At 38.0% G+C, this 27,616-nt stretch overlaps 2 protein-coding genes and 1 long non-coding RNA gene across 6 annotated transcripts in view; 1 reads left to right on the plus strand and 2 right to left on the minus strand.

The window, feature by feature from the left end:
• The window catches only part of LOC125612088, a 40,436-nt gene extending 38,812 nt beyond the window's left edge, over positions 1 to 1,624 (minus strand). Inside the window, exon 1 of the long non-coding RNA XR_007342388.1 lies at positions 1,211 to 1,624. This is a non-coding gene — a long non-coding RNA (uncharacterized LOC125612088). The remainder of the gene's footprint in view (positions 1 to 1,210) is intronic.
• The window catches only part of Elp4 (elongator acetyltransferase complex subunit 4), a 245,169-nt gene extending 228,164 nt beyond the window's left edge, over positions 1 to 17,005 (plus strand). The window contains exon 10 of the mRNA XM_048788542.1: positions 15,115 to 17,005. Within this exon, the coding sequence (XP_048644499.1) occupies positions 15,115 to 15,246 (132 nt within the window). The 3' untranslated portion in view covers positions 15,247 to 17,005. The remainder of the gene's footprint in view (positions 1 to 15,114) is intronic.
• Positions 17,006 to 20,622: 3,617 nt separating this feature from the next.
• Pax6 (paired box 6) overlaps positions 20,623 to 27,616 on the minus strand; it is a 17,701-nt gene continuing 10,707 nt past the window's right edge. For all 4 annotated transcript variants that reach the window (XM_015476562.2, XM_015476550.2, XM_048788541.1 and 1 more), the window contains 6 exons: positions 26,245 to 26,403; positions 25,645 to 25,727; positions 25,281 to 25,431; positions 25,067 to 25,182; positions 22,341 to 22,491; positions 20,623 to 21,667 (listed from right to left, as the gene is read on the minus strand). In XM_015476562.2, coding sequence (XP_015332048.1) covers positions 21,582 to 21,667; positions 22,341 to 22,491; positions 25,067 to 25,182; positions 25,281 to 25,431; positions 25,645 to 25,727; positions 26,245 to 26,403 — 746 coding nt within the window. In that variant the 3' untranslated portion in view covers positions 20,623 to 21,581. The remainder of the gene's footprint in view (positions 21,668 to 22,340; positions 22,492 to 25,066; positions 25,183 to 25,280; positions 25,432 to 25,644; positions 25,728 to 26,244; positions 26,404 to 27,616) is intronic.

The raw sequence follows: 27,616 nt of genomic DNA on the forward strand, positions 1-27,616 counted from the left end.
TGGCTATTAATATGTTCCCATTTTTATTTTTTTCATAGCTGTTCTGATAGCTTTTGAGTTGTGATTTTAAAATACAATCAAGGATCTTTTTATGTGAAATGTTAATATTCAGTTACAAAGAAGTCAATTCTAAGATATTTAAGATAGACTATAGATTTAAGTATAAATACAAAAATAAATATATAAGGATAATTAAAGATACTTGTTAGAATTATTCATTTTGAAATAGAACTGTTCGCGTTTATAATGTACTCTATAATCTACAGATAGGGTACTTGATGTATTTGCTACAACTGATTTTAAAGCAAACTAATACCCTTTTAGGACATAAGTTATCATAATGAAAAACAGAAGAAAAAATACAAATACTTGACATATTTTTTAAGTAAAAACTCTATTTTTTTCATTATTTGTTAAGTTGTGGAACTTGTTATTAAACTTTAGAAACCATTTAATGATTTTTTTCCCACAAGTCATTTTTCCTTTGCTTTGAAAGTCTCAAGAAATTGTAAGTGTATTTATATTATTGAGGGAATCATAAAGATGTACAGATATGTATATTTTATTTAACTTTTTCTCTTTAAAACTTAAGAGACTAGTCACTTCCTTTCACTATTTCATTTTGGACTGTAATATCAAATACTGAAAGGAACATTCCCAGAGCATACCTGCAGAACCCAGGTGAAATGTCACTAGGGTTCCTCCTTGAACCAGAGTGGCCCTTCCAGCTACAGCAAAAACCTGAGACAAGATTTAGCCAATTCGGTTTTTCAGGTCGATTCTTCTACATTTTAAGGCTCTTTCAGACCTCCTTGTAAACAGATTTAGCTCAATAGTAAAGTTAAGTAGTTAGGGGGGCACAGAGTCCTCCACGTGTAAAAGCAAATGAGTTTTTAAAGAATAGAAAATAATCTGTATGAGAAATTACTTCTAAATTATCCATGTGGAAATCAAACCTAGCTCTTGTTAACATTTCTATAGAAGCCTGCATTTTGACTAAACCAAACAAATAAACATCCCCCCTAAAAAAAATACCCTAAAAGTAGGCACCATCATTTATCTATATACTCACAAATATTTTGTCGTTTTCTGTTTTTCATCAGTATATTTTTTCTTGCTTTATTTGCTTCATTTCCTTTAACTTTATGTTCCATTAATCATGTAGAGGCCTTCTATCTAAGACTGAATTGAATTGATGCTTATTTCTTACCTGTGAAGTCACTTCAGCAAAGAGTTACTCTTTGGAGTTATGTCCTCACCTCTAATCTACATCCCTCAGTTAGAGTGCTCAGCTTTGGCTGCCCCATCACTGCCCTAAGGCATGTGAAGAGAGGGCTCCGGCTTTGCCCAGTCTGTTCATGAGCTCCCTTTGAAACTGTTGAGGAGGGAAGTCTGTGAAGGGGGAGATGGATGTACTGGGTAACTGTGAAACCAGTGTAATTTGTAAATCTGCCATAACTTTTAAGAGAAAGTTGGGGCAGGCGTTTCCAGGGTTAGCATGCTTTCAGAAATCTTGGATAAATATGGAAATTTTCATTTCATTTCAGAGTGCTCTTATACCAATTTTTTGCTTTCTAAGTTTTACCAAGATTTTAGCAATTAATTAACATACAGACATAAAAGGTCATAAAATATTCATGATGACATTGTCATGTTATGTATTTTTATATATACATATATATATGCACACACACACATGCACACCCACAAAGTTACACACTTAATATCAATTTGGTTTTAAAAAGTTTAGAGCATATCAAATGCATACCACCTAGTAGAGTATCTGTCCATGAAGAATGAAAAAAATCTTTATTGTAATTGATCCTTTTCAATTCATTATGAAAGTTTTAACCCAATCAGTATAGAGAAAGCCACATTTTATTTTGTCAAACCAAAAACTTAATTCCTGTCTTTGCATAAAAGCTAACACGAACTGACAAAAATAATAGCATAACCCTCAGCATACATTAAACTGATGAAAGAAATTAGGAATGGCTTGGCAAAGATAAAACATAAAATTAATTTTTGTATTATTTTCTTTTCATTCAAATTCAAACCAGGTAGACTTTGTCAAATACCTATAGTAAAGAAGAACTTGTTCATGCATGCAGAACAAGATAAAATAAGATTAAAAGCACCAGGAAATCAGCCTGCTTCAAAAAACCATTAAAGTGTGCCTATCCCTCAAGCTTTACAAATGTGTTAATTGTCGTGTTTCAGTCATGTAAATATGTTTCAGCATAAAGTAACCAAGATCTCCTGTTATAGAAGTGCTCCTATCTGGGGGTGTGGGGGTAGGGAGGGACGAAAGAGGACTAAATAACACACTGTAATGAAACCTGCCTTTGGGCAGCACATGCTTTAGTTCTGAATGCCCAGAAATACTTCGCAGACGCTCTAGGCTGCCTAGCAATGGGGATTTTCTAATTCTGGCTAGCTTGACAAAGTAAATACAACTATTGAACATAAGGCAGCTCCTAATAAAAAGCAACAATTCCCCCTTGTAAACACCTACATTTGGACCCATTAAAAATTCTTTCTTCATACCCAGGAACTAGCAGACCCTTAAATGTGGGGGTCTCAAAGTAACTAGAGAGTAGTTGGGAGATTTAGTGCTGTCAGGATGTTTTACATCGCCATTTCCACTGAGCACTTCATACCCCATCTCAGAGCTTTGTAGAGTAATGTTCTGCATACACTGTAGGGCATTATGCAAAGAAACACATTGGCCATTATGCTCTCGGGACTCAGTCATGTACAGCCAAAAGGAAATCAACTCGTGTTCATATATATGTTATACAGTGTACAAAAACATATGGTTGCTACATTTCCCAGAGAAATGTTCATCAAAAATTGCCACTTGCGGAAGTTATTTAGTGGACTAACATTAATGTAATAACCCAAGCTATCTGGTAAATTATTTGATTTAAAAATTTCTTGCTTCCTGCTTTTTCACATTTTAGAATCATCTATTCCATAAACTAAGTATCAGTCAAATCTCTGCCAGTACCTAATGAGATAGTGGGCCTATTACAGTTCTCAAACTCTTCAGGATTTGAGTCAACCTTGAAATATATGCACACATTTATCTGCTAACAGTTTACTAAGTAGGAAGTATCAGATAATAGTTAGGAACAAACATTGGTGTGAATTCTAATAGAAACAAAGATTGTTACTTTTTGCTACCTCCAGGGTATTTCCATATCATATGCTTTACAAGAAAAAGGAAAGAGGATAAAACGGAATTCTCATGTAATTAGTAGTTTAAATTTGTTTCTAAAGGAATTTTTTTTTTCAAGCTCAACATTCAAATCTAAAAACACTGTATGTTCCTAAAATATCTTAGCATTCTTAAGGCACCTGGGGAGTAGTCCCCAGGATGCTGCTTCTAAAATGGTTCCTCACTTATCTCAAGTAGAAAAGGGACTTCCTGGGTGATGCAGGCTTGAAGATCCTATCAGAAAAACAATCCCCAAAGCTTTCCATCTTCTTTCCTTTACTATGATAGTAGCAGCAGGCTCTAGATTTCAAGCATCTTTCCATGTTGCCCTGCTGAAACTTCATTCAAATTCTATACACTCTGGAGCTTATCTGCTCCTGTCTGCACTGTGTGTTCCAGAGCCATACAAGCCTTGGGTTAAGCAGCAGTTAGAGACCAGAGAAAAGGCTACAGATTGAGAAGGCCTGCTATACATTTAAAGAAAGATGAATGGAAGGGAGTTGGCTAAAGAGATACAAGGAGCCCTGTTTAGGAAATGGTATACAATTAGAGAATCACAGGGATAGCGGTGTCCAGATATGACTTCTTCGTCCCATTCCTTTATCCCAGAGGAAAAGCTGCAAGTTGGGGGGCACAAAGGAAAGGCATCTTTCACAGTGATTTTACTCTCCAATTTTAGATAACATTCAATAACATTCAAGTTGAATTAATCCAGCTGTTACCTAAGTGATTTTTTTTCATATCCTACTCATGTTGGAACACTAATGATAATAAAATGAAGAAAAGAATGAAGGAGAAACTCAAAGAAAAAAATAAAGAATATTGCCTTTAGTTTGCATACAAAGTAAGAGCCATTTTAAGCAACATTCCCTAGGAACTCTCTAGTTTGTTCTCTATGGATGTATGAAATGAAGGAGGAGAACAACCTGACTCACCAATATCTTTTTTTTTTTTTAAAGAAAGAGTGAGAGAGAGAGCGTGAGAAAGAGTGAGAGAATTTTAATATTTATTTTTTAGTATTTGGCGGACACAACATCTTTGTCTGTATGTGGTGCTGAGGATCGAACCCGGGCCGCACGCATGCCAGGCGAGCACGCTACCACTTGAGCCACATCCCCAGCCCTCACCAATATCTTAAATGTCTGAAAGTTCAAGAACAGTGAGACTGAAATGTGGTGTGTTCTTGTTTTTACGTAGTTCAAAAGATTCCAATTTATGTTTTAAGAGATGTAAATTCTGCAAATCACTCCCAGAAACTGTTAGTTTCTCCATCATGGACATTTCACACAAGGCTCAACCCCTCCACCGGATTCTTCATGGAGGACAGGCATGAGATTAAGAATCAACACTTGCCACAGGAAGAGGCTGTGAGGGAGAGAGGGTGGGGGACACACTAGATCATTAAGTTGCTAGGATATTTCTTCTGAATCAAAAGAACACAGGATCTAGAACAGTCAATATACAGAATTGGGAAATTCTGTCTTTAACAGCTATGCATGTTTATCAGTGGTGATTGTTTTCTGTAATTGAAAATGCCCATGCAAGGGCTAGGAATTGAGTTCAGTGATAGATTGCTTGCCTAACATGTTCCAGGCCCTGGATTTGATTCCCCAGCACCACAAAAAGAAAGAAAAACAAAATGCCCATGTAGGACTTGGTAAGGATATGGGCAAGATGGCCCTGGTGTTCACTGAAATAAGTTTCTATCACTTTCCTTGCTGTCCCTTTCCCTTAACAATTAAATCCAAGTCAATCACCAGTTTACAAACCCTACAAGATCTGACACCTGTCTACCAAGCCACACTTCTTAAAGTCTCTTCCTGCTTGTCAACTACTCCAGAAAAGCTGGCTATATTATTTTTTTTTCCTGTCCTTCAAATGTTCTAAGTTTATCCTGCCTCAGGTTTTCATAGCCTGAAACTTTTTTCTCCAGGTCTTGTAGGTCTCTTCTCAAATTTTAGGTCTCAGCTCAAATGTTCTCCTCAGAAATCCTCCAACTAGCATAGTACCCACAGCCAATATCATGTCACCATGTTTTATATCTTCAAAGCATCTCTCACTATCCAGATTGTCTTCTTCATTTGTGTGCTTTCCTACAGTTGTCACTCTCTTCTCGGGTCATGTAAATATTATGTGAGTTCTATGAAAGCAGAGACCTTGTTGTTCACTGGTTTGTCTCTCATGCTTAGAAAAGTTGGAGCACAGAGTATTAGGAGCATAGATATTGATGCCAGTTGACCCAGGTTCAATTCATTTGGATACACTGAAGTTGTGACACCACTCCTGCTCTTTTCCCATTGTTTTAAATTTTGTCACGTAGTCCACAGCTACCTGCAAGGGAAGTTTAGAAATGAAGTCTTTATTCATAATGGTCTTGTATTCAAAAGTTCTACTAGAAGGAAAATGGAAAGTAGAGTGAGGAAGAATCCTACTGGCTAGAAAGTGCAAAAATCATCTGTGATAGCAGTTTGTAGCACCTGATTCTGCTGTCTAGAAGAAAATTCCCTGTGTGTTCTTTGGGGGCTACACATTCATTGGTAGATCAGGTTTGAAGACCTAGGATTACTTTAGGAGTTGAATAATTATAGATTTGTGATCAGGCCTGTGGTTTCTTTGGCAATACAGTTTCCCTCAAGACTTCAAAAGGTTCCTGGGCTATTTGCTTCCCTTTAGTTCCACATACAAGCCAAAGAGCTTATCTAGGCATAGTTCTAGGACTCATTTACAGGAAACAGATACCACCACATTATTTTATACAGAAGGAAAATTTAAAACAGAAAATTTGTTGATTAGTGAAATAATTGGAAGCACTGGAGGATACTGCCACCAAAGTAACCTCAAGGGAAGTGGCTGCCTCTGCCTCATTCAGAGGAATCAGAATCCCACAGATATGGCTGCTGACTGTAGACAGACACACATCTCTGTGCCTGCCATCTGGGAGCTCGTAAGTCCTACAGCTGCCACTGCAATTGCTTCTTGACTCCCATGAAGCAAATAACACTTGCAGAAATACTGATCTGGCTTCAACTTCCACAACTGCCTCTCAACTCCCATCAAGTTGTTGACTAATCACTGGCATTCCAAATATCAGTGCCAAAAAAAGAATTGTCTCTTCAACAATGCCAGTTGCAGTAGTTAAAGCAGCAGGAAGACTGCTTCTGCTTCTCTTCCACCGTCTAGTCCTAGTACAGAGGCATCTAATGAGATAAACCTAATTCCCCTTTCCAACCCTCACATGTAAGAAGGCAGTTGGGGTTGGACACGGAGTGTCTATTCCCCTTGTCCACTACAACTCTTACATGTAAGGCCTGGGTCTTATTTTCTGCCCTCTCTATTCTACCCTTGCTCCTCTCTTTCATCATATGACTAGCCACCTTGAAGCCATCTAAAATAATATAGACTTGAGTGAGAAGAAAACACCCTTAACCCAACTTTGTTCTCTGGGCTGGCTCCCATTTCTGGTTAGCCTGTTAAGGAAGGTATTAAGCAAAGACTGAGGGGTACAGATATCTTCAGCAATAGTTGCCTGTCCCACTTAAACAGGTTCAGAAACATTTGGGTGTTTTCAGCCCTGTAAGACCTTAAATTACCAAACCTTTGTCAGTTAAGATTGTGAGTTGTAGGTAGACCACTTCTTTTGACAGAGCTGTAATTACTTCCGTCTCTTCTTACAAATTCTGTAATTCCATCCTGAGTTCACCTCTCTTTTATAAATACCTTTTAATAAAAGTGGCAGGAAGCAACAGACACACCAATATTCTGAATTTCTCCGATGTTTCATTTAGAGCCGCTGATTAGGAAGTGTAAGGTTTGCCTTCCAAGTCCTTACAGGCAGATCAAGGATCAACAGCTTTCCATTCTGCACCATCTGACCTCACTGCCCATCTTCCAACCACTAAGTCACCATGTATTTAAGTCATAGGACTTGAGTGTCCCATATATCAGTTACTAAATTCTGTATAAAGAGGATATAGGCAAGGCTGTTATTATGGAGAACCAAATATGTGTGGCTGAAGTAATAGGTATACCTCTCACATAAAGGCCCAACTGGGTGACCCAAGGCTCTTTGGGTGGCGGATGGCATCAGGAGCTCCTACACTCATTCTGTCATTTTTCTCTGCCCTCCTTGGAACATACCTTCCATTTTATGGCCCAAGATGCTGCTTCAGTATCTACCTTCAAGTCCATATTTCAATAAGTGGGAAGAGGGAAATTAGGTTTGTCCCTAACATTTGCAGAAACTAGAGCAAGAATGAAAATACTTAATTACACATAAGTATTTAACAAGTCATTAAATATGTTTATCTCCCTTCCTTTACAAATATACCTTCTGGAAAAGCCCAATTTAAACTTAGAATCAGGGTTTTACTCTGGAACATAGAAACATGATGAGAACTGACCTATAGTCTACCTCCTTTCTCTTTTCACTCTTGCCTCCTTCCTCCCCAAAGGACCACCCAAATATGCTTGTGGACACCCAGGATACATATGCAAACTCTCTCTATGTTCTCCTGTAACAACCATCACTTGGCTATTTCTTGGGACCCAGAGTTGACATACAGGTAACACAGTCCACCCTTGAGGGACTAACCTCAGAAAGAGAACTGTGCAGGCTCTGTACTTATTTGAACAGGGAAATCAGGCCCTGAGTACCCAGCATACATTCATTAAGAAAGGGTACTGGCCATAGGTGCACATTCCTTTAGATCTGTAATTCCTCATCCATGGGAAGGGAATGGCCAATGGAGGGGCAGATCATGGCCCTCTTGCTGAGGTCTAATAGCCATAGAAAGGAAAGAGTAAGTAGATGACATCCTCCTGCCTTTACAAAGATTACCTAACATTAAACAAAGCATGTTTGCTCCATGAAGTGACCAGAACTTAATTATTCAGCCTCATCTATTGGCAAGGGAAGCTAGGAAATGTGGCCTTTATTCTTGGAGTCCATGTCCCCACTAATATTCAAAGATTCTTTTACTCTCTGAAAAGGAGAATAGATAATGGGAGTAAACGAGCAATCTCTGCTACAGACACATGCCTTTTCACAAATCACACTTTTGTTTAGACAAGTGAGTTCTTCACAATCTGCTTTCAGAGGGGTGAAAGCAGATTTGGAGGGAAGACAATACTGTCAGTTATAATTGACGGTCAAAATAATTGCACACCTGAGCATTTTTCAATGGGCAGCCAATATACAGTGTTCCAACTCTGAAATTTTGTCTAATTTTCAGATCAATCAGGAAAACCAAATGAATTTTCTTCAAAGAATATAGTATTATTATGGTATTCATTAAAATAATTTTAATCTTAAACCCTGAGAATTATTGGACCTTGAAAAAAAAACTTAAACCAGACTCCTGAACATATTTAGCAGAATTTTTTCCAGAATTATTCAGCAACTACCAAATATACACTTGCTGATTTAAAAAAAAAAAATTATCTGGCATTGTTTACTCTGGCCTACTCTTATGTGAAAATAACACAAAATTCACCAAAATTAGGCAAAAGCATCTTTCATGTTGCAAAATTTTAACCAAATGTGGAATAATTGCAATACAATATTACATAGTAATAATGTAATAATTATGGAGTAGCATAAGTGTAACAAGGTAAAAATATGACAATTATGTAATAGCACATAACATGGATATTTTTACAAGTGAAAACCGCACTCTGAAATCTTGTGAAAAAATAATAGCAATACTGTGATGACAGCTTTATCAAACCTGCTTCACCTGTCTCCTTCCTTCTATCTTCCTCCCTGTGTTCCTGGAAGGAAATCATCTTTCCATTGAGGAAAGGGAAATATTTCCCTCTGCATAGAGCAAGAAAGGCTCTCAACACATTGCTTTGGCTTCTGCCCTCTGGGCTCGTGGGAGCATCAGGTGCACATTTCCTTGGTCAGAAACCAAGAATTGGAGCCCCATGCAGTCAACTGCAGTTCATCTACTGAGTGGATGTTTCTGGTTACTGATCATTTTGCTATGGCCTTTCTCAAAACCATGACCTACTACAATCGTCTCCCAATATACCTCTACTCCTTCTTACATAATAAAATTAATTTGTCAAACATTTTTACACTCTTTAAAACATTTCCCATCCTCCCTTGCAGCCAGGGTTGGTTATAACTAAGTTCCAAACATGAGTAGAAGTGATGTGTCCAACTTCCAGGTCTTGCTTTCTTGGCCCATTCTCCTTCTCACCAGCTGAGAGCTAGCAAGAGCATCGTGCAGAAGTCGAATGTCTTGTTGACATTGGCAGACCAGTCCTTCCAAATCAGAATTTATTACTTACTTATGGGCTATAAAGTGGGAGAGAATAAACTTCTGCTTTTTTAAAGCAATTTTTGGAAGGGGCAGAAGTGTCTCTGTATTAACTTAGTATACACTCTAATTCATTCCCTAACATTCAGAGTAGTTCATAACACAGAATATGGTTACAGAAATCAGTAAATCACCCTGCAGGTGAGGGCATCATGCAGCTGGAAGGCTGGGATGGAGTAGGATGGCATGTCTTTTGTTCATTTGTTTCCTCCACATTCTGTCAAGAGGGGGAATGCTTTTAAATATCAGGTGGAATAACTGCATCTTTTGACATTTCCTTTATTAGTTATTTTGTCAGCTATGAAAACATTTGGAAAAGATGCATTCTTTTAAGAAGATGGGTCCCATTAAAATAATTTAATGGGATCCCAAATAGCCTTCTTAATACAGCCATGCACATTTGCACTGGCTCAGAAGCCTGAGATCTGATATGCCTCTTCTCCCTTCCTGCCTTACTAAGTGTTGGGGGGATTGTCCAGTTTCCTTTGTATTTCTTTACAGGGCTTCAGTTAAGGATAAGGTATACTATATACTCAGATGCCAGCTTACTCATTCAGACCTGGTGGCTAAATCCAATATTCTGTTGCTCATTTATAATTATGTATAGTTTATTGTATTTATAGATTCATTTCCTTGCCCTATTAAATTTGCTTATTTCTATCCTCTTGTGTATTTTGTATTTTTATGAGCCACCCCAGATCTTCTCTGGAGCAAGAAGAACTATAAATAAATTAGTGTAGTACTTGATAGTTCACAAAATATTTGTACATCACTAGTCTTGTGAGGGGACAATTATTCCCTTTGATAGATGGGAACACTGAGGCTTAGACAAGAAAATTGACTTGCCCAAGGACACACTGACAGTGAATGGCACAGGTACATATTAAACTGTCCCTCTCTACATCTGTTTCCAGTGCTCTTGCACCATAATGCTGCTTCTCTGTACCAGAGCGCCAAACAGGGAGGCAGAAGGACAGTGATTGTCTCTGTTAAGGGACCAACATAGAACCTATATAAAATGTGTACAAGTTTTCATTTAAATTATCTATGTTTTAAAGAAAAATGAAAATTATAAGTATTCTGAACTACTAATGCCTATTTCCATGATTCTGGGCAATACAACTTATCACGGAGCATCAAAAAAAAATTTAAATGATTAAAACAAATCTCTACTCACCTGCTAAAGGTGAAAAGGTACTATATAGATTGTTTTTAGAAAATGAACAGTGCCTGGTGGTTTAATCTTGGCAAAATATGAAAAATATAAATTGATTAAACTTATTTTAATGGGTATTTACCTGCAATTTGTCTCAAATCCAGGTGTAATCTAGATTCATTATCTTGCCTCTTCTGTCTGGGAACTGTGAGTGCTGAGCACAGGTTTGGCAGGCTGGGAAGAAAAGAATTAGGGAGGGAACTATTGAGCCAGGAAATCCAATTCTGTGTGTCTATAGGATCAGTTTTGTTGCTGACTCAGAAGAAACAAAATGTACGATGGCTAAGCTCAGCAGAGACAGAGAGATAGACAGGCAGGAATTTCAAAGTCCCATTCTCCTTGGTACCCTTTGGAGCCTCAGATCAAATCACTTTTGCTGCTCTTCCTTTGTAATGACTATGGACCTTCTAATGGCCCGTGAGTGGCTTTTGACAGGATCCCCCACTGCAACCTGCCAGAGTATTTGGTACCCATGCTGTTTCCCACCTTGCAGTTTTGAGAGAAAGGAATCTACTGATCCTGTGGGATCACTGTATATGAATCATCCAGGCCTGCAAGGAATCTTGGGAGTGACACTGCCTTACCCAGAACCCTTTGCCCACGGAGAAATTATTTTTGACAAGATACTGATGGAAAAAGTAGAAAGGCAGACAGGCAGCTATCCATCTCTCCTGCATCATCAATAGAGTCCTTTCTTCCCAGAATCTGAGAAAAGGAAAATCAAGTGAAAAAAAAAATTCAGCTCAGCATGCGATTTATTTTTGCATGGGCCCTTGCCTGAGGACCCCAGGTATAAAATGAGAATGATGAACATCTTGATTTGGTTTATAAGGATGAGAATAATATCATGCATGCATCCTAGTCATTTTTACTATACTCCAATTTTTATTTAAACCATTATTCATTATAACCTCAACATCCAAAAGTTTATATACCCTGCAGCCTTGCAGTTGTCTCAGGAGGCCACCATGCTGTACAGAGTATCTTGCTGCATGTTTTTTAGAAGACAGTTCTGTGGTACAGCAGCATCTGAATATTTACATGTCAAGTTTGTGTGTAAAGGCTTTGGAAGCCTCAAAGGAAAAATCCTTGACACACCTGGCAAGCCTGGAACCTGATCCTTCATTCTTCCTCCCTGCTTCACATCGCACTGACACGGTACACGGGGGAGGCCCAGAAACAAGGAAAACAAGACCCACTGCTTCAGAATTTAGACTGCAGGGTGACCACACTGAAGTAAGAGTCAACAAAAGCAAGCAAAATCACACGTAGATGCACATATTTCCAAGAGCTATTCTTGGGTTTTTCTACGGACATGAGCATATAACCAGATTTATGATGTAGTGTTCGCTTAGGAGCAGCTAATCATACCCACCCCCCAAAATCTTAGGCTCAGAAGTTGCACACGAATTCTATGTGACTTTTCTTCAAAGCCATTCAACCTGAAAGATTTCCAAGTGTGTCACATGTCACATTTAGCTACTTTTGCTATGAAGGGCTTTTCAGCCAACTGGCTCAAATTTGTTGCCTGGAAAAGCAGAGGAAGAGAAATGTTTAGCCAGTCAACTAGCAAATAGATGAGCTCCTGAAATAAATTTTATTTTGCTAGTCCTCAATAAACTGTACAAGGTTCTCCACTTAGATTATCAGAGCAGGATGACACTCCAATCAAATGCATCCTGTAATTTTACAGTTATATTAGCACTACTGTTAGGCAAATCCCCATTCAACATGTCAGAATCCAGTTGATCACTAGACTGAGCTGAGATTTCGTCTCCTGAAGACTTTTATTGCTCCCCTTTCCCCACCATGATTTCTCCTTGTCTCAACTCTTCTTATCTATAACTTGGAGTGTTCACTAATGAGGGGTACCTGTGTGCTTCTTTTATTTGTATTGCTGGATTGTAATGAAAGGAGGCACATAGAAGATGCTCTGTTCACGTGTCCTTTTAGAATGCCCTGCAGATTCTAAATATTTGTCAACTCCACTTGATTTTCTAAAATGCTTAATCACCATCTGACATCATCTATGAGGTTCCAAGCATAAGTCAACACAGGCACAAGAGTGTGTGCGTATATCCATGTCTTTATGGTAATTTTTTAAGTTACCGATAACCTTCAAATCATGTATGTGTCTTAGTCATTTTTGCTGTATTCATTAGCAGTGACTGCAAGGTCTTAAGGAAACATTAGAACTCAGACATGTAATTAAAGATCTCTTTCCCTCCTTCTTTCTCACATGGGCATTGATAGAACTACTAGTACAAAGATATATGTAACCTCGGGTTTTAGAGTTACAGTTCCTTTTAGATTCTTGACACATTCATGTTTTTATTTCTGCCTGAAATCTTTTCTGGAACAAAAATAGAGCATAAAGAAATGAAAAAATTATCTACAACAAAGAAACAAGCATGTCTTATTTGAAATATGTTTGCGACGCACAAAAAAAAAAGACATTAATTACTTAATAAGCAATGGGCTGAGTGCTAAGGACACAAATGACTAGTCGTTGTTTGTGAATGTTAACTATATGAATGTGGCAGCTTTTCTTGACCTGCCTGACCTTTCTGACATCTCTGTTGGCTGTGCATCTGTATAATAGTGTCTTTCATCCTGAATATATTTGTATTAAAAGGTAAGCCTAGTCAACGTGAAATCAAGGAAGAAATTTTCATAAGATATTTTAAATGTTTTAAAATATTTTGATCATTTGCACACAGCTTGTGTTTATATGACAACAAACAAGCCTTTCAACAGAAAATAAACTAGCTGAGACATATGCTTGCAGATTGCAATATTTAGACACAAAAGATGGTTCTACCCTTTTCATCTTCCCCTCATCCCTCCCCCCGCCCCCATATTGAAGGGAGTCTTCCAAATGAAGGGCTTCAGCTAAGTCAGTTCACCTCTAGAAGGGTCTGCTTGGTCATCAGTGGCGAGCCCCATCCTACCTTACCTTGGTCTCCCACACCCCTTTTGTGCCCCACACAATAGATACAGTCATCTTTTGTAACTGTAGGGGATTGATTCCAGGACTCCTGTGGATACCAAAATCTGGTGATGCTTAAGTCCCTTCTACAAAGTGGTACAGTATTTGCATACAATCTGCACCCATCTTCCTGTATACTTTAAGTCACCTCTAGATTACCTATAATACCTAATGCAATGTAAATAGGTGTTATACTATATCAGTTACAGAATAATGACAGAAAAATGTCTGTTCATGTTCAGACCCACAATTTCAAAATATTTTCAAGCTGTAGTTTGTTGAATCCATGATTGTGGAATCCACTGTTTCTTCCTTTAAATTTGGATTTTTATTAAACAAATTACAGATTAGGAATGATGATAGGTAAAAGAATTTGATATTCTTTTCAAAACATAAAATATGAATATTTTTCCCTAGTTTCAGGAATTTCTATCATAAAGGTCAGTTAGAGGCCTTGCTTAAATCAACCTGTATCAACAGAAAAACAATTGGGATGGGGAGATAATTCAAAACAAAATTACACTTTTGAAAATATGGCCCAACACTGTACATTAAAAAAACTTACGAAAGCCTGTAATAGATGTTATAGTTGACCTACCTGAGCATATAAAAATTATTGGTCCTCTGATTTGGTATCATTTTTTTCCTTATGTCACCACTTGTATGAAAATTTCAAGTTCCTAGAAAAAGTATTAGCCCTGAAATAGAATTATCAGGTCAACTTATAGACAAAGAAAAACAAACATTGTGGAAACTCATAATTCTTGAGAAGTTATATTTTATTTAAAAAGCATTTTAGAGTCAGGTATGGTGGCACATATCTAATCCCAGTGATTCAGGAGGCTGAGGCAGGAGGATCACAAGTTTGAGGCCAGTCTCAGCAACTTAGCAAGACCTTCTTTCAAAATGAAAATTTTAAAGGACTGGGGATGTAACTCAGTGGTAAAGAGCCCCTGGGTTCAATCCCCAGTACCACCCCTCACAAAAAAAAAAAAGGCAATTTAGAGTCTGATAAAAACAAGGCCTAAAGGGGAAGGGGGGAGGCCTGCTATTATTTAGGTGATATTTTTCAATGTGTGCATTTATGTAAAGAAAAATCTTAATGCACTTAGATTTGGAATCTGAAAATGTTTCACTAGGATTTTGGTCCAGTTTCTGCAATGGCTATAATTTATAAAAATCTAGTAAGAATAGGATGTGATTATATTGGGCTTCAGTCTGAAGAATTGTTTTAGCAGGAATTTTATATGCAAGACTAAATGCTGATCAACAGAGCATAATATTATATTCTGAAGTATGCTGGCAAAGGCAAAATTTAATTTTTTTTTTGTTCTTTTTTTCCTTCTCCTGAAATCTTCTGCCATAGCGACTACATTTGCCTCCAGACTTGTCAGACACAGTGAGCCGCTCAAGCAAACAGGATCTGGCAGAATCCGCCAAGCTGCTGGGCCCAGGCTGTGGCATGATGGCCGGAGGCAAGAAGCACCTGGACTTCTAGGGATTCCTCCTTAGTCATTGCATGCAGAATTATGTGACACTCTAATTATGATTGCTAATAGCTTATGTAAATATTTTTCTTAATGATTTGACCCTCCAGTCCTTAAAAAACACAGTGAAGATTTCAAAAGGGGGCCACCATTCTCCTTTTTTTAACCAACTATTTGTACAGACATAATACAATAGAAATACTTCTATTTTGGAATTTTGTTTTTGCTATGTTCAGAGAAAATAGATCATTTATTTTTAATAAATGGGGGGAAGGTCAAAAAAATCAAAATACAGTGGTCATTAGGGTACTTGTGCTAAGGCACTTAGAATCATGGGAAAGCACATGTTATAGCAGGCAGCATGTGAAACATGAAATTCAAGTTATATTCAAAAACATTTTGTCTTTACTTCTGAAAAAGTCACTTGCCCCCAAAAATGCTAAGGTTTTTTTTTTTTTGTTTGTTTTTTTGGTAAGAAAATTTTGTTTGCAAATCTATGAAATAAATTCACATTTATGTATCCTATTATTAAAATGATGAAGACAAAATAATATTTGGGGATTCAGACTCTGTTTAAGATACTTAGTGTGCCATAGTAGTTAATAAATATAAAGAACTTGAATGATAGAAAGAATAGAAAAAGAAGTTGATGGTCTTCTGTTTAATAATCCTAAACAATTGAAATCAGCACTATGAAATGGTGTCAACAGACATAATTCAGGATTGAAATTCAAACTGACAGCTATGGTAATGCTAGGACAGTGGGGGAAACACGTATTGAAGCTTGGTGAGAGATTTTTGCAGTCTAGGTCTGAGACAAAGGGGAAAATGAGATGAAGATTTCCATTGCATCACGTCAACCCTTTGTTAATTATGAACATTGAGTGAATATGTAAATTTTTAACTATAAAAACATGTCTTTTGGGGAATATAGCACTTTGCACCAGTTTTCACATAAAACACAAGGTTTTTTTGAATCATAGTTGCATATTCTCAAAGCTAAATATCATAGATTAAAAGTTAAAATGTAACTTACATATTTAAGTAAAGCATCTCAATTTTTAAAAAGACATTTAACATTCCATTAGGAGAGACTGGATTTCCAAAATACATTTTCAATTATATTAGAATATTTTGAAGCAGTTATAACTAGCATTTTCAAACAGTTTGCTTTTAATATACTGCAAATTATACTTTATTTGCTCTTGACAACATTGTAGAAAACAAAGACTAGGTTTTTAAAACTGTCTAACCAATATGATGAATGTCAGTCACTTAAAAAAAAAACCACTGTAGCATAAACACATACTGTATACAGCTTTTATTCAGAATTAGAATAATTGAATCAATGACAGTGATTTGCCAGGATGTCAAATCTCTCCATCATATCCTGTCACTACCAGTTTATTTTTTGTGATCAAAATCAAAAAGACAACTATTTTGTCACCCGCTATTTCATTAGTACTAAAAAATTGGGTTTATTCTTCTATTTTTTTTAGAATGTCTGGTTTATTTTTTTTATCTCTTTTAATTCTAAAGACACAAATTCTTCCCCATTTTCTTTTCAAAATAAAGTTTCAGAATTGATCTGTCAGTTAAAATTAAAGGGCTTTTATATTAAGCAAGGGTGCTTTTAAGATTTAAAGCAACTTCAAAAAATCAATTTAGTCCATAGATAATAAATAATGTTATGCAGATATTCCACAAAAGCTTTGCTGTGTCCTTTGAATGCATCATGAACAAAGTGAATAAATTCAAATGAATATTTTAGTCAGTTATTATTTTAATAACGCTAACCTTTTTCTTACTGTGTTGTGATTCATTTTACACAAACACACAACAGAACAATTACATAGCATTTGACTCTGAAAAGGAAATATGAGGTCATCAGATATGTAAATCACTTGTCAAAATACTTAATAGGTCATTGATTTACCTCCCTGGTTACCATATCTAAAAAATTAATAGCCAATTACTAGTTAATATATGCTTTGCAAATAGGTATATAAGAATTAAATGTGCGTATTTGAACCCTTATTTTTAATATACAAGAAACTTTTCAAACTCAATAAAAGTCTATTTTGAATAGTAAGAATACATGGGCTTTCCAAAAAATCAGGTCCAAGAGCTTTGATTTTCTGATTCACTGGAAAGGCTTTTAAAAATAAGCCACTAGAGAGAGATGTTTTTGTTTTTCTATGATAAAAGCCCACTCTAAAAATGTGTTTTCCTTCTTTCCTTAAACATTACTTTTTTCTTCACTACCCCAGTAACTTACTACATAAAAATATTGGTCTTGAAAAATTTGAATACCTTATAAAATAGATACTCTTAGGGATGTTTTTCAAATATGAACTTGACTCAAAGACATAAATACATAAGAATAATGCCAAATGTGGTATCTGAAATGTCCTTGAATCTTTTAAATGTTTCCAGTATATGAACTTCAAAACCCTATATGGTGTTCATTTCTTACGCTAGATCTGCCTTTCTTTAACATGAGGTAAATATTTTGAATACTGCAGTCTGCTCAGGTACTGGGGTTCTAAGACCTTCTGAATTCTTTTTAGTAGCCACCAAACAATCCACTTTTCTCTTCTTCTCTTCCATTTATTCTTTATCTCCATCTCCAGGATCTTCAAATACTAACATTAAGCCAAATAAAAATACTTACAAAGGAAGGGTCTCTGCAATCAATTCCTTCTGTATCTTTTAATTTCAACAAATGAGACACATACATACACAAACAAAAAGGGAATGGGGAAACCCCATTTACTTGTTTCAGCCCACTATTATTGTCATTTCTGAGACATCGTGTTAGTGTTTTGCAAAGATTGTTACCATCAGTAGCATCGAAATTAAGTGATACTAACTCTAAGTAACTTTGAACTTTAAAACGGAGCAGTTTAGTCACCCAGGACCAAGGCAAAAAAAAAAAGATGAGAATAATATATATTTTGGGCTTGGTTAACCAAACATACAAAAAAATGGGGGGAGGGGGCTTTTCTTTTAAGGCCCAGAGCATAAAGAAATGAGCAGGAGCATATCAACACCATCCTAAGATGACATTGACATTCACAGAACAAAGCTGAATCTTAAAATGATACAGAGAAGATAATCTTAGGAAACCTAGTTATGATAAAAAGTAGGAAGAAATGTTATGTGAGCCATATCAAAAAGCTAGCAGCTTATTAATTAAGAGTTAAGAGGCACAACTTTGGGAGGAAAAAATACACTTGGAAATTTATTACAGTAAAAAGCACATTTCATCTGGAGATATTCAGCTCTAATTCTGTTCACCTGGTTTCCCTAAATCAAATTTGGAGAAAATTTATGGGTGTAGGTACTATTTTTACTGAGGACATCACAAATACACAGTCATTCTGGAAAATGGTATCAAGACATCCCTGCAGGTTTTCCATTGACAAATATATAAATATACATATCATTAAATAAATAAACAAAAATAAATTATTACAACAAATAAAAGGCCAACTCCCGGCACTGCAACCAGAGAGTGTCTTCAACCCTGTCCCTGAGAGCGCCTGGAGCTCCATTCAGAAGGAGAACTCATCTCCCTAGGGTGTGGGCAGAAGGCGAGGCAGCCGTTCCCATCCTGCTGGACCAGAGGGCTTCCGCAGCTGAACAGCCGCTTCTTCAGACTAAACCAGGCTGCGCCACTGTGCCCTGGCAATCCTGAACCTCAGAGGACATGTATACGTGCCCATGCGCACACATACAGACCCTCAGCTCCCATCACTCCCCTTATCCCGTCCCAGCATGCCACACCCAGTTCTCCAAAGTCCATGTTCTCTACATAACAGAGCCATCGGCCAGCACCAACTGCCTGACCCTGGCCCAAATCATGGCTAGTTGGAAACAGTCCCTTCTTGCAGAGAAGATGTAAGCCAACCAACAGCTGCTGCAACACGCAATCATATAACCCTTCTCTGACAGTTCCCTTAGCACACATCCCTCAGGGAATAGAGACTGCAAAATGTCAGGAGGTAGAAATGTCTGCTCGGGCTATAGTACCAACAGTGCAGAAGTGCCAGCATGCAGTGCAGCCTGACACTGAGTAAAACTACATGCACACATACAAAAACTGCAATCAAGTTAGGAAGGTGTCTCTAAATGTGAAGCAACTCTGGAGGAATAAAGTTATTCATCTATAGCATGCCAGACAGATGAATCTTAATTATCTGTTCACAAACAATTCTTTAGCTAGAAAACAGTAGATGTTGAACTAGAAGGTTATGTTTAAATCCTCCAAATAATTTCTATATTTTTGAACATTTGCCTTTGGGGATTAAAAAAAAAAAAAGAAAGAGTGCAGTTCAGAGGAATCCTGGCTCTTTTTCCCCAGAGGTTTTTGCATGTGCGAGCATTTTAATCCAAACTACCAGAACCCCCAGTCTTTTTACTGAAGCTTGCAGAAGAAAACTTATCTATATTGATTTATATGTTGCCTAGAACAGAAAGAAATAACAGTCTCAGACAGGCCTTTTTTACCCAACAAAGGCTTATTTTTTTTCCATCCTTTGCTTGGGCTCAAGCACTCCTGCCCTGCGTGCCGCCACTTTAAACATGATCAGATCTGTGCTTCATTGCAAATAACAACTGACCAACAATGGGCCCTGCTTCATAGATTTGGGAATGTTTGGCTTAAGCTGCCAATGACTGAAGGCCTTTAACTCCCACCGGCCAGTCACAGTCCGCTTTGTTGTCGTCTGTTGATGTGTCTGTGCTCATTATTCCTTGACATGCAACATCCCCCCCTCCACCCTCCAACCATCCACTACCGCACAGAAAGCAAGATTCAAATGGGAACAGCTGTAGTGGTTCAATGGGAAATGATGCCTCTTGTGCAAAGGGGAGGGAGACAGAAAAGAGAGAGGCCCTATCTGAGAAAGGCAACAGCTTTCAGAGAGTCTTGTTTAAGAAATCTACTTTTGAATATACTTCAGTGAAATCATTGTTGAAACAGGCTGACAATAGAAATCTGCCCAGATTGAAAATGCCAGCCCTAATTCAAAACACAATTCCTAGTTGGTAGCTTCCTGCATTTTAAAGTTATTTTTAGACTTTGAAAGTTTTTGAATTAAATATCTAACTGGGAAGTATTACCATTTCATATATATGTTGTGGGTGAACATGGGCACAGATCTACACATAGTTTTAATTGGAATGTTTTTCTAACACATTTCTGATTGATGCTATCTGTGAGAATTATTTCTTCAAGGATCATCAGGATGTAAAAATAGGGTATGTACGAAAGTAACCGTTGGTATTAGAATGTTAATCTAACATGGAAACAAAATTTGTAACACCACACTATAAGGTTAAAAAGAAAATAGTATAATAAAGGAAATACAAAGGCTTTGGCATGGTTTTTACAATCAACAATGGTTAATTTTGATATGTAGTTGTGAACAACTTCAAAACACTTAAGTTTAAAACTCTTGCAAGCACTTTTAATTGATTAGGAATGAAATCTAGATGCACAAAATGATTGGACTGTGAACAGTAATACAACTATATCTAAGAACAATTAACTTTTGCTGGCCAAAAAAGAAACGTATGATTGCATGAAAATGTGTATAAAACATCTATAGAGTATTCTTGTCAAATATAAATGAAATTAACTTTATTATAGAAATCATTCTGAGGATTTCTAGGGAAGACAAATACTTACATTTTGACATAAAACAAATTGGATTATATCGAAGACACACTCTACCTTTTAGCTATCAACTTTTTTCTTCCTTGAATTTATATCTTACCCTTTTTTGCACATAAACTTTATCCGTTAACAACCTTTGGAAAACCAACAGATATTTCTTACATAAATCTAGTGCATGTTGTTCCAGGTTTAATTATATGCAAAGGAATGATACAAACTTGGAACATCAGTCCATAAACTATGAACAGATGGGTAGAAGTATTCGATATATCTTGATAAAACTCTTAAATTCGTGGCAAATCTGTTGACCATGGTTTCCTTTTTTTTTTTCTTTAAACAACTTCATGACCAACACAGATCAAACATCCATCCAGTCTACGTTGTTCTTTTTTTCATTATAACATACAAATGCCCATTTACAAATAATACACCAAAATGAATAAAAGTTTGGATACCAAAATGAAGATTTGTTCCAACTGATACTGTGCCTTCCATATGCAAAGGTCCTTGTTTCAAGTCCATTCCCCAGAAGTCCAAAACAGGACACAGTTGCAGAATGAAGTGCTTCTAACAGACATCTTTCTTTCTTTCCCGAATGTTCGACTGTTGTGTCCACATAGTCAGTGACTGAATTAACACAATTTCCTCTTTTTTTTTTTTTTTTTACTGTAATCTTGGCCAATATTGAGACATATCAGGTTCACTTCCAGGAACTTGAACTGGAACTGACACCCCAGGGGAAATGAGTCCTAGAAACGGATGAAAGAAATAGACATTGTGGCTATTCTCCAGACATAAGCATGCAGTGTGAATTTATAGGGTTTTTTAGATCTCTACGACTTTCTAACATTTTTTACTGTATTTAAAATTAAAAACATATTTGAACAAACAAAAGCCATGCTTTCAGAAACTGGACAAGTTGTATACACATACTGAATCCTAGTCCCCCTAACCCAAAAGAAAAGAAAAAGATTCTACAGATATGTATGTATAGAACTTGACCTAGAAAAGCATCTCTGGAAGACTACTGTGGTACTTCCTAGTTGCAGTGGAAGGCACGGAGGAACTGGGAGATGCAGAAGTGATCCAGAAAGCACCCAGAGTGCAGCTCAGTGGGCCCTCACCATAACACCTTTGGCTAAAACCTGTCCTCAGAAAGCTGAAACTCTCAGGCCTTGTCTTCGTACACAACTCCTGTTTTTCAGGAAAGACTACGTTTTTGTCTATACAGTGTTAAGTTACTAACTAGCCTGACTAAATTTTCCTTTTGAGTCCACTTTCCCAGGAGACAAGGGTAGAGAAGAGTTGAACACACCCTGACACAAGCCAGGAGGTTCTTTTTAGGTAAACTGTGACTGCAGCACGGGGAGATCAGCTGTATAGGCCGCCGCTGCAGCCGGCAGAGGGCGGAGGCTGGCTCACCTGTTGAAGTGGTGCCCGAGGTGCCCATGGGCTGACTGTTCATGTGTGTCTGCATGTGAGGGGGTGTGTAGGTGTCATAACTCCGCCCGTTCACCGAAGGGCTGGTGGGCAGCATGCAGGAGTACGAAGAGGTCTGGCTGGGGACTGGGGGCTGAGAAGAGAAAGACAAACCCATGGTTACTGAGAAACCCAGTCACATTCCCAGGCTCCCTCCTCCCCAGGAACTCTGCCAAGAAGTCTGGTCATTGAAAATGCCTTCATGTAAACTTCCATATGAGAGATCCAAGGTTGGTTTTCCACTGGCCACAGCCAGAATAAAGCACCTGCTCATCAAACTTCTAGAGCACCATAAATGCAGACACCTGTCCAGCCAAGCAGTTGGCATTACCCATACAGTGATAGGACTTTTGTCCATGTTTGTCTTTTACCTCTGATGGCATCTTTAGAGAACCCACAGCATGAGGACTTCCACTAAAGCACATCCTTTCTTCCTGCCAGTCTATATCTATTGGGGAACTCTGTGAACCCCCAAATTCCACATCCCAAGCTTTGGGGCAGAGAGCAGAGGGAGAAACTCCCAGCAAAGTGTGTCATAGGGACGTTGGGAACCTTCCACAGCTAGACTCCTGGGATTCAATAGTCTTTGAAGAAGCAGATTCAGGATGACCTTGGGTTAAAGCAGTCAGAAGTGTCAGGTAAGTATAACACATCCCCATCCTGAAAATTAACTGTGACTTCCTAATGAATCCAAGAGCCTTGATTGAGTTGTATCCAAAGTGTGTTGCTACCCTCCCAAATGGTAGTGTTGAGGAGCTAGCCCTTTCTCCTAACTAAGAAATATGCAGAGTTGGAACAAGACCCCTCTTGAGCTTTGCGGGGGCTATTCCAGGACAGCAAAGTTGAGATAAATTAATAGAAGCATTATGTCAGCAACAAGAGAGATGATAGAACTATTCTGCTCTGCAAACAGAAGCGCTGCTGAACATTCCATGCCACATTCTCAGAGAGGGTGACACAACAGAGAAATTTCAGAGGAAAATACCCTCCCTCTGCAAAATGGCTGAGGATTTTGGTCAATGAGATGAACATCTATTCATCTGACAGAACTAGACTGGCCACCCCCCCACACACACACACACACATACACATGCTCCAAAATTCAAAAAACAGTCTTGTCTAAACAGTAAAATTATTGATAATTTCTATTTTCTTTATGCTTCATAAATGCATGATTTTTAAAAGTCAATGTTTGAAATAAATTGACCCCATGTTAGTCTATATGAGGGAACAACCCTAATGTAACAACACTATCTATTAATAGTTTCTAATTGCTTTCTCATATACACATTTTGTTATCTTCACAGAAACCTGGATGTTGCTACAATATATAAAACCGAACCAGACACTCTGTGGCCTTATTAAAGTCAGATGATGACTGCTAACGTCAAGTTCAAAGAGGCAAACAGGCCTTGAGGGCCCTGCCAGAATTTCATCTTGCATTTGTTTCTAATTCCTACAATCACTTCCCTTAGGCAACCTGACTTCTGGAAAATTCCAAGGCAGTTAAAGCAACACCAACTAATGGGCTGTTAATCCCTTAATTTACATCAATTGCACTATGGCCAATAATATCCAGATGCAATAAAAATAAACATGTGAATAAGTCCTCTGAAGTTGCTTATCTAGCTGCTCCTCTATTAGTCTGAAGACTGTCAGACATTTAGTTGTTGTTATTTGGATTTGAAATCCGGCAAAAGATGTTCAGTGGAGAATAAACAATCTGTATAACCCCAGAACTGTTTCCAGCAGGGGCTCTTGCTGGCCAATCTCACACCATCAGGCATCTCTAATTGTTGCACAAACAAGACCTCGGAAAGCCGCTGTAGAAGGCCCACCAGAAGACAGATTTGTTTTATTCCTCCCATCAAAAATCCATCCGGCAACAAAGGTCTAGTACACCTCACTTGCCTTATACAACTTAGATTAGAAAGATCTAACCTTGTAGAGGGCCTAGCAATATAGGGACTGGTAAATACTTGGGACAGAATCAACAATGGGAGTGGGTTATTATACCACATGAATTGCATCAAGCTTTACAAGCAGCTAGGAGTGCCACAAACTTGTCACAAAATTAACAGCCAAGACACACACCATCTTCAGCAAATGCTTCCTATTATGTTTTTATTTGTAAGATGTAGAAAGAAAACTAACTTTTCCACCATATGAAGTCTATCTCACTGTGTAAATGTGAATCCCATTTCTAATCCATTTTTTTCTTCCTAACTAGTTTATCACATATACCCTACATCATGTCCAAAATGCATATACACATACCATGTTTATTAATATGAGCACATTAGTATAAACCCAAATTTTATGAATATTAGCCCCTTACTATTTCATAATATTTCAGTATTATGCAGGTTTCACAGGCACCCAAACATGCCTCACTACCATCCAACATTATCAAGCCAACATGATGTTAAAAGGCAGATTAACTTGACTGAACAGGTCAGGCGTTTTGCTTGTGTTTTTTAAAGGCATGAATCAATCAATCAATCTATCAACTAAAAGAGATTGGATTGACTGTCTCAGACTTGACTGGTCAAGCTGATGACTGTCATGAGAAAGGCTCCCAAGGGTGCAGACAGCTGATGAGGTAGCAAGCCTTAACCCATTCCCAACCTCTGCTGGGCCCCTTAAAGAAAGCAGCCAGCCTCACTTACTTGCATAGGCAGGTTGTTTGCCATGGTGAAGCTGGGCATGGGTGGCAGAGCGCTGTACGTGTTGGTGAGGGCAGTGTCTGTTCGGCCCAACATAGAGCCAGATGTGAAGGAGGAAACTGCAGGGAGAGAGAAACAGCAGATCACCCTGGTGAGAGCCAGAGCCCACAGTAAACAGGATCAGACACATTTTTGGAGCTTTAGTATTTCAAGTTACCAGGTGTGGTGGGTTGTGGAATTGGTTGGTAGACACTGGTGCTGAAACTACTGCTGATGGGAATATGACTAGGGGTGTTGCTGGCCTGTCTTCTCTGATTCCTCAGTTTTTCCTCTCTTCTCCATTTGGCCCGTCGATTAGAAAACCATACCTGGACATGGGATGGAGCAGGTTAGCCCAGTGCCTGCTCCCAGCCCAACCCCATGGTTGGCACCTCCACAACCACCCTTCCCCAACCACATGGCAGCAGACTGCACCTGTTACTATTTACATAAATTAATGGCACTCCTGTGAAGCATCTTTGTCTCCAGAAAAAGTATATGGGATGAATCACAAACTATGAAACCACATAGTTGCTGGGTACCTGTATTCTTGCTTCAGGTAGATCTATTTTGGCTGCTAGTCTTTCCCGGGCAAACACATCTGGATAATGGGTTCTCTCAAACTCTGAAAGAGTAAGTTGATTTTATATGTTGTGCCAGAACTACACAAAACATGTGAACCAAGCCCGGGATCAAGCTGATTCCTGCCTCCCCACTCCTGTCACCTCTAACCAATTTCTTTTGCCTATTTGTGTTGACTGGACTTGGAAGGACTTTCCCACCAGAACTAAGTTAAATTTTCTCTGTAAAGCTATTCAATGAAAAAAAAAAAAGATATTCAATGACCTTTCTGTGTCTGAAATAGCCAAATCATCATTTTTCCTTTATAATTCAGTCTTTTAGTCTTTAGATTATTTGTAGATGAAAAGAAGAAAGAAAACACACACGTGCACATGCAAGCACATGCGCACACACACACACACACACTGAAAAGATGCCCAGAGGAAGAAAAAAAGACAGAAAGAAAAAAGAAACCTTTTCAGTCCTCTATGCAAAGGGCCCTGGCTAAATTTAGCTCTTTGTACTGAAGATGTGGCATTTACTTTGATTTACTGTTTCTCTACTTTGAAAAATCCCTTCACCTTTCTCCAGGGCCTCAATCTGCTCTTGGGTAAAGGATGTTCTATTTCTTTGCAGCTTCCGCTTCAGCTGAAGTCGCATTTGAGCCTCATCTGAATCTTCTCCATTGGAACTGATGGAGTTGGTATTCTCTCCCCCTCCTTCCTGTTGCTGGCAGCCATCTGGAACAAAAAGAATAGGAAGAGAAGAAAAATTTGGAGCTTCCAAAAGGGGTCTGCAGCATTGATAGCACAGTGGTGGACACAGCTACCTTCCAAAAGGGGCCCCGATATACAGTCAGAAACTCCAAGAGCAGTGTATTCTGACAGTCCCCACAAAACATTTCTAAGCTGTCAGGCTTCTTTTAATGAATTACCTGAACAACACTGATTACCTGACCACTATTTCCTTTCTCTCTGTTTTTACCAAGCTGAGACTAGACAATATACAAGCTAAATAGCAGTTCTTTGAATGACAAAATGAGTACTAAAGTTTCCAATCAAAATGATCTTTCATAAATAACCCTTCTCCCCAAATGTCTCACCCAGCTCCCTTTTCCTACAGAATGTATTTACCTATGGCTGTGTTGGGAAAATAGAAGAGTGATGTTCAAGATTTCAGCTGATCTATAATCAGTAATTCCTATCTAATCAATTAGATGTTGATAGGTTTGTAGAAAATGCTATTAAGAAACCAAACCAAGCTTGTAATCTTTTTAAAAAAATATTTATCTAGTTTTTATTTGAATTCTGCACAGTCAATTTCATTTTAAAGGTTGTGAATTTAGAAGTGCTCGCATTGTTCTGCAGTTTTATTCAACTATTGTATGAGTGCGCTTCGCCTTGACACCTATTACGAGCACAGCTGTAATTATATCATCACCAAGAACAGGCTATAATTGCTGAAAATGGAATTTTATATTTAGATAAAAGGACTGTCCATTCTTTGTAATGTGTTGCACCAGAGAAAAGTAAGATTTCTTTTAAATTTTTAACGTGTAATTTTAAAAAAGAAATAGTAGCGAGTTCACTAACTAGCTAAATATGCTATGCTGCAGCTGAAACCTTGGCATATCATTTAAGTGGTACATTTTTAATTAGGGCATTTCCACCACTTTTAATGTAATTTCTATCATTAAACAGGGGAAAGTTTTATTGTTTTCCCTTGCTGCTTGGATGGTGAGATGTGTACTTGGGCTAGATGTCTCTGCCTAGCACCTTGCCTGTGAGGTCACATCCTGTGCGAAGGGAGGGACTCAGGCCCTGGTTGGGCCTCTGGGGCCATTGTAGGCTAGGTCCTCGATCTTGATTCCTGAGGACCCTGGGGGATACTAATAGGGGCTGCCAGCTCCTGATCCTAGAAACTTGGCCAGTTGCAGGGGCTGTCTCTTATACA

This window comes from Marmota marmota, unplaced genomic scaffold, assembly GCF_001458135.2.
Source record: "Marmota marmota marmota unplaced genomic scaffold, marMar, whole genome shotgun sequence".
Taxonomy (NCBI): Eukaryota; Metazoa; Chordata; class Mammalia; order Rodentia; family Sciuridae; genus Marmota; species Marmota marmota.